The sequence below is a fragment of the Phocoena sinus genome, chromosome 2, assembly GCF_008692025.1.
Source record: "Phocoena sinus isolate mPhoSin1 chromosome 2, mPhoSin1.pri, whole genome shotgun sequence".
Classification (NCBI taxonomy): domain Eukaryota; kingdom Metazoa; phylum Chordata; class Mammalia; order Artiodactyla; family Phocoenidae; genus Phocoena; species Phocoena sinus.
Genome location: NC_045764.1, coordinates 69418015 through 69428899, shown reverse-complemented (window position 1 = coordinate 69428899; position 10885 = coordinate 69418015). Strand labels below are relative to the sequence as shown.

The following is a 10885-nucleotide window of genomic DNA, read 5'->3' as shown; positions in this document are numbered from 1 at the left end:
TTGGGCCTCTTCTGTCTTCCCTCTGGCTGGATGAATGGCTAATGGTATCATTCTTGAATCTCCTGTATTGAGTGCACAACTTGCAGTGATTGAGTGCACAACCTGCCGCCTTTGGTTGTCATTTATGCTATTGGGTGGTATTCTGAGCCTCGTAAGTCATAATCTTAAAGCACTATTATTCTCAGTAAATACCTTTATTAGCCTTCTATCCTTTGATTATGTTTTGTCTTTCACTCAGATGTCAAAGCCCTAGCCTCCCGGCCTTTAAGGATTGTCTGTTAGATCTTTTCTGAATGAGTCTTAGTCTCTAAATAGCAAAAGTTCTTGGTTAGACATTTTATTAAGTGGAAATAACTTTTGAGTATCATGTAAGCCTTGTGAACTGGCAAGTTGAAAGGTTTTAGTTTGACTTAAGTATGAGAATTACATACAAAACTTTGAAAGTATAAGGGAGAAATTTTAAACTTATACCACTGAATGCATTCAGTAAGCTATTTTTTAGCATTTGTATTTTATTACAAAATTAATTCTGCTGCTTCTTTGCCAGTTAGGTCACAAGGATATGTTTTAAAAGGTCCTAAAACAGATGCACCCAGAGTACTGTAGTGGGTGATAACTTCTGGTGGACAGCTCTTCATTGCACTTATGCTAATTAGGTGGCCCTTACACTTGCCTTTATTTCTTTCCATAGAAGTACCTTTGTGTCTCTGGAGCTGAGCACAAGTTGTAATAGTTGTCTTTGAGTCCAGATCTTTGTGAAAGCAGAGAAATTCTCTATTTGAGTATACTGATGTGTGTGATATTTCAATAATTTTTGTACATGAATAAGAATGTGTTGCTCCCATTCATTACTTTAAAGGAAGAGACTCTCTTGTTATAAATTTGATAGAACCTTTTCACTTTATTTTCAGACATCTGTTGGGATGATTTTCACTTTTCTTGCTGTCTAGAGTGACCACGCAAAATGTAGGTTAGTTCTACATTTAAACTTAAGGTGTAGATTATAGACACATTTTCAGTTTGCAACACAACAGTGGGCATTCTTGTTAAATTAGTCTGAGAAATTCATTTTATTTTGTACAAGGTACGATCCCTCTGCACAGTGAACAAATATATTACAAATCTGGGGTGTTTAAAAAAGTATTGCCATTTCATAGTTGCACTTATGCTATTGTACAGTAATTGTGTTTTTCTTATTCATTTGAATTGTATGCACATCACTTTGAGTAAAAACTTAATTTCTGTAAAGTAATTGAACAGATTTTTCCATGTTGCCAATAAAATGCACAGTGCACGTTTAGGTTGACCATGAACCTATTTGTGACAGTGCTAGACAGAAGTTCCTAGTAGGTGGTCTGTTAGATTGGAATGTCTTTTACCAGTAACTCTTAGATAAGTGAAGGCAGCTGTTGTCACAATAGATTAATCAAACCCTCTGCCTTTCCCTTCTTCACTGTATTGCCTGATTTGAGTTGTATTACATTTCTTTAAAAATCATAGAATGCTAGAGCTGAAGGGTTGTCAGAGCTCCCTTACCTTTCTCTGCTTCTACCTTTTTTTCAATACATGGGGAAAAAAGGAACCCAGAGAGGACAAGTAACACTCAAATCTCGACCCAGTGCTTTAGCAATTCCACCATGCCACCTCTTGCTGAATTTTGCCAGAAGATACTTGGCAAAAAAGAGGTGAAACGAAACTTGAGTGCTTGTTTGCAGTTTGCCAGGCAGCAGTTACTGTACCTGCAGGCTAAGGGAAGAAAATAAAACCTGGGATTGAGACGAAGTTTCTCCTTGCTGATCTGACTTCACCATGCTTCTTGATCCTTACTTGAGAAAGATATTTGAGCACTTGCTGCCCTGAAATACTGAGGTAAGTCTCTTATCTCTATTTCTTCCTACATATGTATGAGAAATATTTACTTGGGTCTACAAAGTAATTTTCTAGTATTTATATTTTAATAAGGCTTTTTTTGAAAGTAAATTCACTATTGCTGATCACTTGCTCCCATGCATACATGCAGCATTCATGTAAGTATATTTTCCCCTAACGATAAAATTTGCTTAAGCCTTGAGTGAAGTGGGGGAGGGAGGATTTACTCATTTATTTATTTTCTTGCTTTTGCTGGTTATTGCCCAAACTAATGGGTTCCATGGCAGACTTCCAGTGTGTATCAAGGGCTTCAGAACTCCCACATTTCCTGTAGCAGCTGTTCCAGCTTTGCAGTCATTTACAGTCACTTAGTTCCTCCTCTGTATACCTTTTTGGAAGTATTTTTTTACTGCCTGGACTGTTAATCAGAGAATGGAGTTGGTATAGGGTGGTCATTAGTTTCCCTGCTTTGCCCTTTTGGTCTTTAATTCTTGTGAGGAGGTCCTCTTTAGGGCTTGGGAGAGGCTCCTTTTTGACCCATCCGAGCCCCAGTTTACTTACATTCATTAGAGTGGAAGTATAGATACACCTGAATACTGGGATCTGTAGCATTAGCTCATTGTAATACATTTTTGGCCATGTCAGTAGGTGGTGCTTAGAAGGTAGAAGTACTTCATATACTTATATGTTAAGTTTTTACATCATGTTATAGCAATTGATTACAGTCCATTCTTCTTTGATCATTTCATTTAGTTCCATCAAAAAGCATAATGAACTTAAAACAACTTAAACTTCCTATATCCACTTTTGTCTAATTTCCTCTACACTTTTAGGTTCCATACTACATCAAGCTCAAGATTTATGAAGATATACTTGACAGCATGGACTCTTCTGAGTCAAGGAATGCCAACCAAATAAATTCGGGAGGCCGAATAACCATTTTTAGGGATGTTTAATTCTTACCAGTCTATGACTGCTTGCTTAAAGGCATCATCTCAGAGTTCCATTTCACATGGAATAACTGAGGTGTTGGATGGACTCAGGAGATATGACAAGGCCAGGACTGGCTTGCAATGTTCTTGAACTTTGAATTGGCAAGATTTTGTAAAGCTGGCCTAGAAATCATTGTTTGACTGAAAGAGGCTGTTGCACTTTGGAAACTTTTTTTTCCTCCTACTACCAGCAGGGGCAGAAGAGGGAAAGTTAATTTGTATTCATTAAAGTCTTATTTTAAAAAATTGAAGTTGTCAGCATTAGACTGTATACGAAACTCTGTAATCTTGGCAGTTATAATTTGATTGACCAGACATATATGTACAGGTACTTTAGGATTGATATTAGCACAGTTTGTGTCTATGTACTAATTATCTTAGGTAATAAAACAGATAAGTGATGGTAACAGGAACCAAAAGCACATATACATTTCAGGTGCTTTAAAGTAATCCCCTCTCCTCCCCAGTCCCCTTTACTCCTAGGAAAGTTGGTAATACCTATTATACATGCTTTCTAAGCATCATGTTTCAGATAATTTAATATATAAATATTAATATGTATATATTTAGCTGATGTTGATGAGTAGCTTTACCTTAAATGTTTTAAAAGATTATATAATCCGTGGCATTTGGGGTTGGGGGTGGGTGGGCGGTAGAATTTGCTTTTGAGAATGGACCTTTTCAACAGTTACCCCAGTCCCACTTGGAAGCTCTTCTTTAGTTCCAGGTGAACGTTATAACTGACACGCAGCTGGAGTCAGTCTGTACCATTATTTCAAGTCAAGGGATTGTCTTCTTTCAGAGAGTCAGAGAATATTCAGCAGAGCGCATTGCAAGAGAGAGGCTTAACCCTCAAGACTGCTTGTCCTGGGACGGCCCATTGGCAGGGCTCTGTCTTACTGGGAGGAGGTTATAATGACCAGGAATATGGCTGTTCCTAGGTAGGTCGTATGGATTCTGGATATAGCTGGAGTTACAACCACGGCCTTCTTGGACCACACTGACTGTGGGCTCTAAGGAATATAGTGAAAAATGAGTTCAGAGAACAGATTAGCTTTGGTTGCCTTGTTGGGGGAAGAGAATTCTATTTAACTTGGTCGGGGGAGAAGCCAGGGGTTTATGATAAATGTATGAAGGTTAGGACTGAGGCTTGTTCAAGAGATTGAAAAGCTAAGTGAGTGTGCTATCAGAATCCCAAGCTCTGGTCAAAACCGAGGGACTTAGAGTATCCTAGAGGTAGGGGTCAGGGGTTGTATCAGTGAGCCCAGGGACATGGGTTAAACTGGGAAAAAGTAGAACAACGTGATTTCGAAACTTGCAAATGTCTGTTCTGATTGTTTTTTAAACAGGAATTTGTGTCAACAATCAGTTGAAGTGTATGTGTTTGTGTGTATTGACTCCCCACCCCCAATATATCTGCTTCACACGTAGCCTTAGTGTTTTTTAAAAGCAGAGTTGGCACAAGAATTTCATTTCTTGTATGAGAGAGGAGGGCAGTCCTGGGAAAGACAGTTCACCTTGGATTCCTTAAAAAGCAACAAAAAAAGGGTGTATTTTCAAGACGGGGGGACTGGAGAGGGCTGTTTTCACTTCGGATGCTGTACTAGTGCCCTGATTTCACTAAGTTACTTATTTGAGACACCTACCAACTTCATATATATTTTTATTAGATGTCGACAAGGATGGCACATCTGTGTGTGGAGACCCCGTGTGCACAGGCGACTTCATTTCTACATAGCTGCTTTCTGGAAGCGTGCAGGTGAGGATGGGTAGGTCCTTAATTGTGGCATAAGGGTTTTCACTGCTATTCAAGGAACAAGTGCTAGAACTGCATACGGATTCTTTCATGTAATCTGCAAGGCAAGAGAGATTTCTTAGGACAAGCAAGGACACATGACTTAATTTAAATACCAAAAGCAGAGTACAGTTTATGTGCTTTCAGGATCGAGAAGTTGTAAACACCTTTGATAATCCAAGATGCACTTACTAAATACGTTGAGGAGTGCTTTTCTAGGTAAGCAGAGTTCTAAGGAATTATGTTTTTGGAGGGATAAGAACATTTTTGTTTTAGTAGTCAGGTATAGCACCAGAAAGGGATTAATTCAAGATATTCGTAATATGCTTTCACATCTGTTGTTTAATTTTTACAAAATCTTGCAAGGATAGTTGACTGTATTTTATAAGATGATGGCCCAGGGAGATGAAGTGACTTGTCTAAGGTCATATGGCTCATGAATGGCAGTGCCAGTACTTGAATCCATGCCTTGGGACTCCTTGGCCTGTGTATTTTCTGTGATATCATTTTTCTGAATTCTTTTTGAGGACTAAACTTAGGTTCAGAAGAAGTAGGCGTGTGATTTGGCACAAGTGCCAGCAATTTGGCAACCTTTAGGCAGCAAACAGGTAGTATCCCTGCTCTCGAGAAGCTCGTGATCAGAGGTGGGGCAGACTGAGTGTAATAGAGGTTTAAAAAGCACCTGGGTCTCAAGCTAGGCTTTGGAAAGTTCCTGTTTTCTAGTAAGCCTGCAGTATATCTTCTGGGGTCAGTTACTCCAGTTCTCAGGGATGCTAACTGAAATCTATTTTAGCAGTATCTTTCTCTGATACTAGGAGAACTCATGCTGCTTCTCCTGTAGTCTCTCAGGTGCATCATCCCCAAGACTTCAGGGTGTATTAGGGTACAAAAGTTGTAAACTGGTTTCCAAATATGAAGCAAGGTAACTGTAGCTCACTGGAGGAAGAAGGTTCTCTTTGTGACTGGGAGTCACAGTGAAACGGGAGCCCTTCTTTCAACCTCTATGCCATTTTCCCTTTTGGGGGAAGATTACTGCCTCCTGTGGATTGTTTCAAATGAGGCAGAACTTGCCTAGAAAAAGCAGGAGACTCTAATTTGGCAACTCTGGCCCTCATCCTTCTGTGAGGCTCTGCCAGCCAGGGGAATCTAGAAATAAGCACTGAGTTGCAGGGGCTTCGTAGTCAAGAGTGATCTAAGAAGTCTACGTTTCTATAAGTGGTAGCAGATGGTGAAATTTCTCTATTTCTCAGCTCTAAATTTCTATAAGTGCTAGCAGATGGTAAAATTCTCAGATGATCTTTCACTAGAACCACCACAATTTACATTTGGGGCTGCTATTTTTCTATGCTTTCTGCCTCCAACTTGTGAAATTAATGAAAATGTAAAAAAGTGAAAGTGGTAGTGTAATTCAAGGGGTTACTAGATGTACCTTAGTCCGGTGAGAGCAGAGCGCTCCACGTGACTGAAGTAGTTGAGATGTGTGCCACCACAGGAGTCTTTTCTCCCACAGCAGGTAACTGGTTGGGAGGGGATTTACTTTTTTGTTAGTATAGGGTTATTTATGTTTGTTTTAGCAGGTAAGATTTCCTCAATCTTGTACAAAACTACATTCACCCATTAGTTCCTGAAAGTGTAGGCAGAGCAGTAATTATTATTTCCCCTCCCCCTTTATTGCTTATGAGGAAACTGAGATTTGTATAGTGACTTCCCCAGGGTTACCCTGCTCATCAGTGTTAGAGCAAGCTCCAGAACCAGGCTCAGAGCACTTTGTATCACAGCTTAGCCCCCAGGCAGAGAGAGATGTGGGTCTTGGGTCCTGTCTTGGATTGTGGCCTCCCTCTACCCTAGAACCCTGGAGAGGAGGAGAAAACATTCTTGCTAGACAACGAGCAGTCCCAGCAGAGACTAAAGGGAGGCTGGATTGGCCCAGCTACTGGTGAGGCTCTCATAGGGGAAAGGTGGCTCTGGGTGCTAGGCCATGACCTGCCCGAGTCACATGGAATTGCCTCTAGTGAATACTTTGTTTCTTAGTACAAGGGAGTGGGGTTAAGTCTAGGAACCTCAGCTGGCCCCTTGGTCCCATTTTGGGTTCTCTGAATTTACCAGCCAAGTAGTAAGGCACTATGACTCGGCTGTTCCTGTGGAAGCTGAGGACTACTAGTACTGCTTAAAGAAGGGCTATCCCCTAACACCTCTCCCCTCGTCCCCACGCAGGCACATCAGTTTTACTTTGATTGGCAGCTGACTCAGTTGCATATTTTCTAAAATTTGAAGACTAGTGTTAGCTCGCTTTATAGCACATGTAGCTGGTCTTCACTGACTCCAGTTAGATCACTGACACTCGTTACATCTGTGCAGGGGGCCAGGCAGGAAGGACTAGTATTACTACTTTAGAAATGAGGAAACTAAAGCTCATAAAGTTTGCCTAATGTTAGTAAGTAGTTAAGTTAGGACAACCCCTCCCTGCTCTGATACCCAATCAAGGTGTTTTCCCCTCATATTTTGTTACCCTGTACGCCTGTCCTATATCCTAAATGCAAACTATCTGCAACAGCTTCACCTTACCCTGAACAAGGAAAGCCTTTTATCTGTGGGGCCAAGTTCAGCTGAGAAAGGCCAAGCTCTTTTTGTGGACGTCCCATGACTGATTATTAGGGCAGTGGGAGAGGCTTGAAGCTCTAGCTCAGTGCCTAACAGAGCCTCAGCCAACCAGTAGTGGCCCTCTTATTTCCACCAGAAAAGTCGGCTGCTTTCAAGTTTGGGGAAATAAATTGTTTGCTCTGTAGCAGGGGATGCACCTAAATAGATAAAAGAGAAATTGGGGTTTGTGGGAATGGGGTGAGTCTCAGGGAGAAGATGTATCATCCATAAAGGGGTCAGAGGTAAAGCCAAAGGGGATGGAGAAGAGTGTGTGTGTGTGTTTGGAGGTGGTGGTAGGGGGGTGTTGAATTATGGAATAAACTGGATTCTGTTTCTGAGGAGGGAGGGGAAGGGCAGGGCCAGCTGGAAAACTATACTTCAGGAACCTACTCTTTTCTCCAGCTGAGTCATCCACCTACCTGCCTGCTCTGAGGGAGGGCAGGGTAAGGGGAAGAATAACCAGCTGCTCTAAGACACTTCTTCCTCTTTTTATAGCCCCACCTCTATACCAGTCTTTGCACTTTGGGCATGTTGCAAAGAAAGGGGAGACATCAACCAAGGCTCTCCAAGCTCTGGGAGTCACTCCTTTAAGGCCTGTAATTAGCATCAAGGCTGAAGGTTTAGCCCTATAATGTCCTGGCATTTGTTCTCATATAGTTCCTACCTTCCCCAAATCACATACAGCCACATAACTATCAGAGGCAGAAGGGGCCTCTGAAATGAACTAATTGAAACATCTTCATTTTATAAAGGAAGTAACAAACCGAGAGAGGGGAAATGATTTTCCAAAGCCATCTTGTGAGTAGGATTTGAACTTATCCCAGCCTTCAGGTTCACACTATCATCTACTTAAGGCCAATATTTCACTGTTGGGGAAAACCTAGGCACTGAACGTCCATCTCTTGTCTTCTCAGCCTACTACTACTATTAGAAGGCCACAATGCCTTTTCTCCCACACTGGCTGAAAAAAGTTTTCAGGATGTCAGTGGGCTCCTGACTACCTGGGAAGCCAAGGTTATTGCAAGGAGAGACTTGGAGGTTGGATTAGCAAGGAGCATACAGGTGGGGAAAGGGGCAGCAACAGTGGGATCCAGGATTTCAGGATCATTAAGGTGATGGAGAGTAGTGGGGAGGATTCTTCTATAGCACTTTGAAATGCCTGACAGATAAGTGTTGACATGAGGCAGTTTGTTGCAGAATAATTTTGCTGAGAGGGGAGCAGGGGAAGGAGAGATGGAAAGGTGTTTAGAGGTAAAATGGGGTTAGCACAGCGGTATGAGTGATCTCGCGCAACCTCCAGATGACAGTGAGTGGAGGTCTTTAGTAAGTGACAGGGGAAAGGGAGCATTGACTGGATTAGATGCTTAGAACTGGAAAGGGCTTTAGAGATAGTGCTTGCACAACCCTGTCTTTTTTTTTTTTATTATAAATTTATTTATTTATGGCTGTGTGGGGTCTTTGCTGCGCGCGGGCTTTTCTCTAGTTGTGGTGAGTGGAGGCTACTCTTCGTTGCGGTGCGCGGGCTTCTCATTGCGGTGGCTTCTCTTGTTGCGGAGCACAGGCTCTAGAGCGCAGGCTCAGTAGTTGTGGCACACAGGCTTAGTTGCTCTGAGGCATGTGGGATCTTCCCGGACCAGGGATCGAACCCATGCCCCTAGCGCTGGCAGGCGGATTCTTAATTACTGCGCCACCAGGGGAGCCCCAACCCTGTCCTTCTAATAGAGGAAGAAACCAAGACTCAGAAAACAACACTGTGATCTAATCAGTGCCACACAGCAAGAACCAGGACTAGAACCCAAATTGTTTTTTTTTTTTGCAGTACACGGGCCTCTCACTGTTGTGGCCTCTCCCGTTGCGGAGCGCAGGCTTAGCGGCTGTGGCTCACGGGCCCAGCCGCTCTGCGGCATGTGGGATCCTCCCGGACCGGGGCACGAACCCGTGTCCCTTGCATCGGCAGGCGGACTCTCAGCCACTGCGCCACCAGGGAAGCCCGTTTTTTTTTGTTTTTTTAATTTTTGTTTGGCTGCACCGTGCAGCTTGCAGGGTCTTAGTTCTCCGACCAGGGATTGAACCCGGGCCCCAGCAGTAAAAGCGCCAAGTCCTAACCACTGGACCACCAGGGAATTCCCCTTAGAACCCATATCTTTTAACTCCCAGGCCAGGGCTCTTTCCCACTGAGTTCAGAGAACACTAAGACTCTTTATCTTAACTCTTAGTGGTTATAATTTGGTTGGGCCAGTAATTTTAGGAAATAATTCCATTCCTGGTACAAACTAGTTTATTAAATGTATATCTGGGGAGTTCAGCCAGTTAGTGGGGTTTATTTCCATGTCTTTGATAAGTATTTCTGTAAAGCTCTTAACTGTGATGTTCCATTTTCCTCTTGTTCTGGTGTGTTGGTCCCTAACACCTGTTGGTACATTTGCCTACATAGCCATCTTTTCTTTCCAATTTAAAGGATAATTATAGCCGGAGTGGTGAAATGAAACCTGGCTGCTAGCTTCCAAGTCTCCCCTGCACTCAGACACTCAGATATATGATCCCACAAAACAGGAATGAATGACGCCATGGCCGAGTCCTTAACTTCGTTTTACATTTATGGCTGCGAGTAACTACTATAATCACAATGCGCAGGGCAGTGAAGTGCATAGGGAAGTTGTGTGCTCATTTATTGAGGTGTCTGGGCCTGTCTGAATTCACTCATGCTTGAGTCATGCATATTCTCAGAGCTGTAAATGTCCTTAGAGATGTTTCTGTCCAATCCCCATTCCTCCTTGAGAAAGAAACTGAGGTCCCAGGTCACAGTGATAAGACAGTATAGTTTTGTTTTCTATTGTTTAGCTTCATCTACTGTAATGGCGCTTCCTTTCATTTGGGTGGTTTAAGTCAAAACTAACAAAAAATTGCCAGAATGATGATCCCAAGGGCATAGTGACCTATGGGTGGTGACCTTCTGTCCTCAGATCGTTCTCTTGGGCTGTGCACATCCTAACACGTGCTGGTGGAGACTTGTCCTTCCTGCTCTGTTGTTCAGAACACAGTTCTCACCACCATCCACCCCTAGCTCACCCCACTTTTTTTTTTCCTCACCCCATTTCTAATAACCACCCCACCAAAGGTTGAGGACGACTAGCTCTCCTTGGTTAGGAAAGTGGTGTCTCAGGTGTACCTAAGGCTAAGTCTGAAAGACCAGAAGGGTAATCTGGGAAATCTGAGTCAGTCTAGACTTAGGGGTTTGTAAGTGTTAGGTGATATGCTACATAAGGATGCCCTGAGGCATTTGTCACAAAAGGTCCCACTCTAGATCTGTGGCATCAGAATCTTGGGGAGTTGGGAGGTGAACATATGTATTTTTAACAAGCTTTCCAGGTGATTCTGGTACACAGCTAGGTTTAGGATATCCACTGGGATCGTTGCTGTAAGTCATATCTCTTTCCGTTTGGCTGAGACTCTTAGATGGTCCTCAGAGACAAAAGGACAACTCTATTACATCAGTATAACCCGTTACAATATGCAGAAACACTTCTGATCTGTGTTTTTTATTAGATACTCAGGATAACCTTGTTAGATCATAGGACAGGCATACTTA

At 42.5% G+C, this 10885-nt stretch overlaps 1 protein-coding gene across 15 annotated transcripts in view; it reads right to left on the bottom strand.

Moving 5' to 3' along the window:
- The window catches only part of MEGF11 (multiple EGF like domains 11), a 380714-nt gene that overhangs the window by 3289 nt on the left and 366540 nt on the right, over positions 1-10885 (bottom strand). For 7 of the 15 annotated variants that reach the window (XM_032621461.1, XM_032621465.1, XM_032621452.1 and 4 more), the window contains 2 exons: positions 4508-4714; positions 3394-3874 (listed from right to left, as the gene is read on the bottom strand). In XM_032621461.1, coding sequence (XP_032477352.1) covers positions 3714-3874; positions 4508-4714 — 368 coding nt within the window. In that variant the 3' untranslated portion in view covers positions 3394-3713. Of the gene's footprint in view, positions 1-3393; positions 3875-4506; positions 4715-10885 lie in introns of those variants that run through there. The other 8 variants (XR_004348288.1, XR_004348292.1, XR_004348293.1 and 5 more) reach the window with 5 other exon arrangements.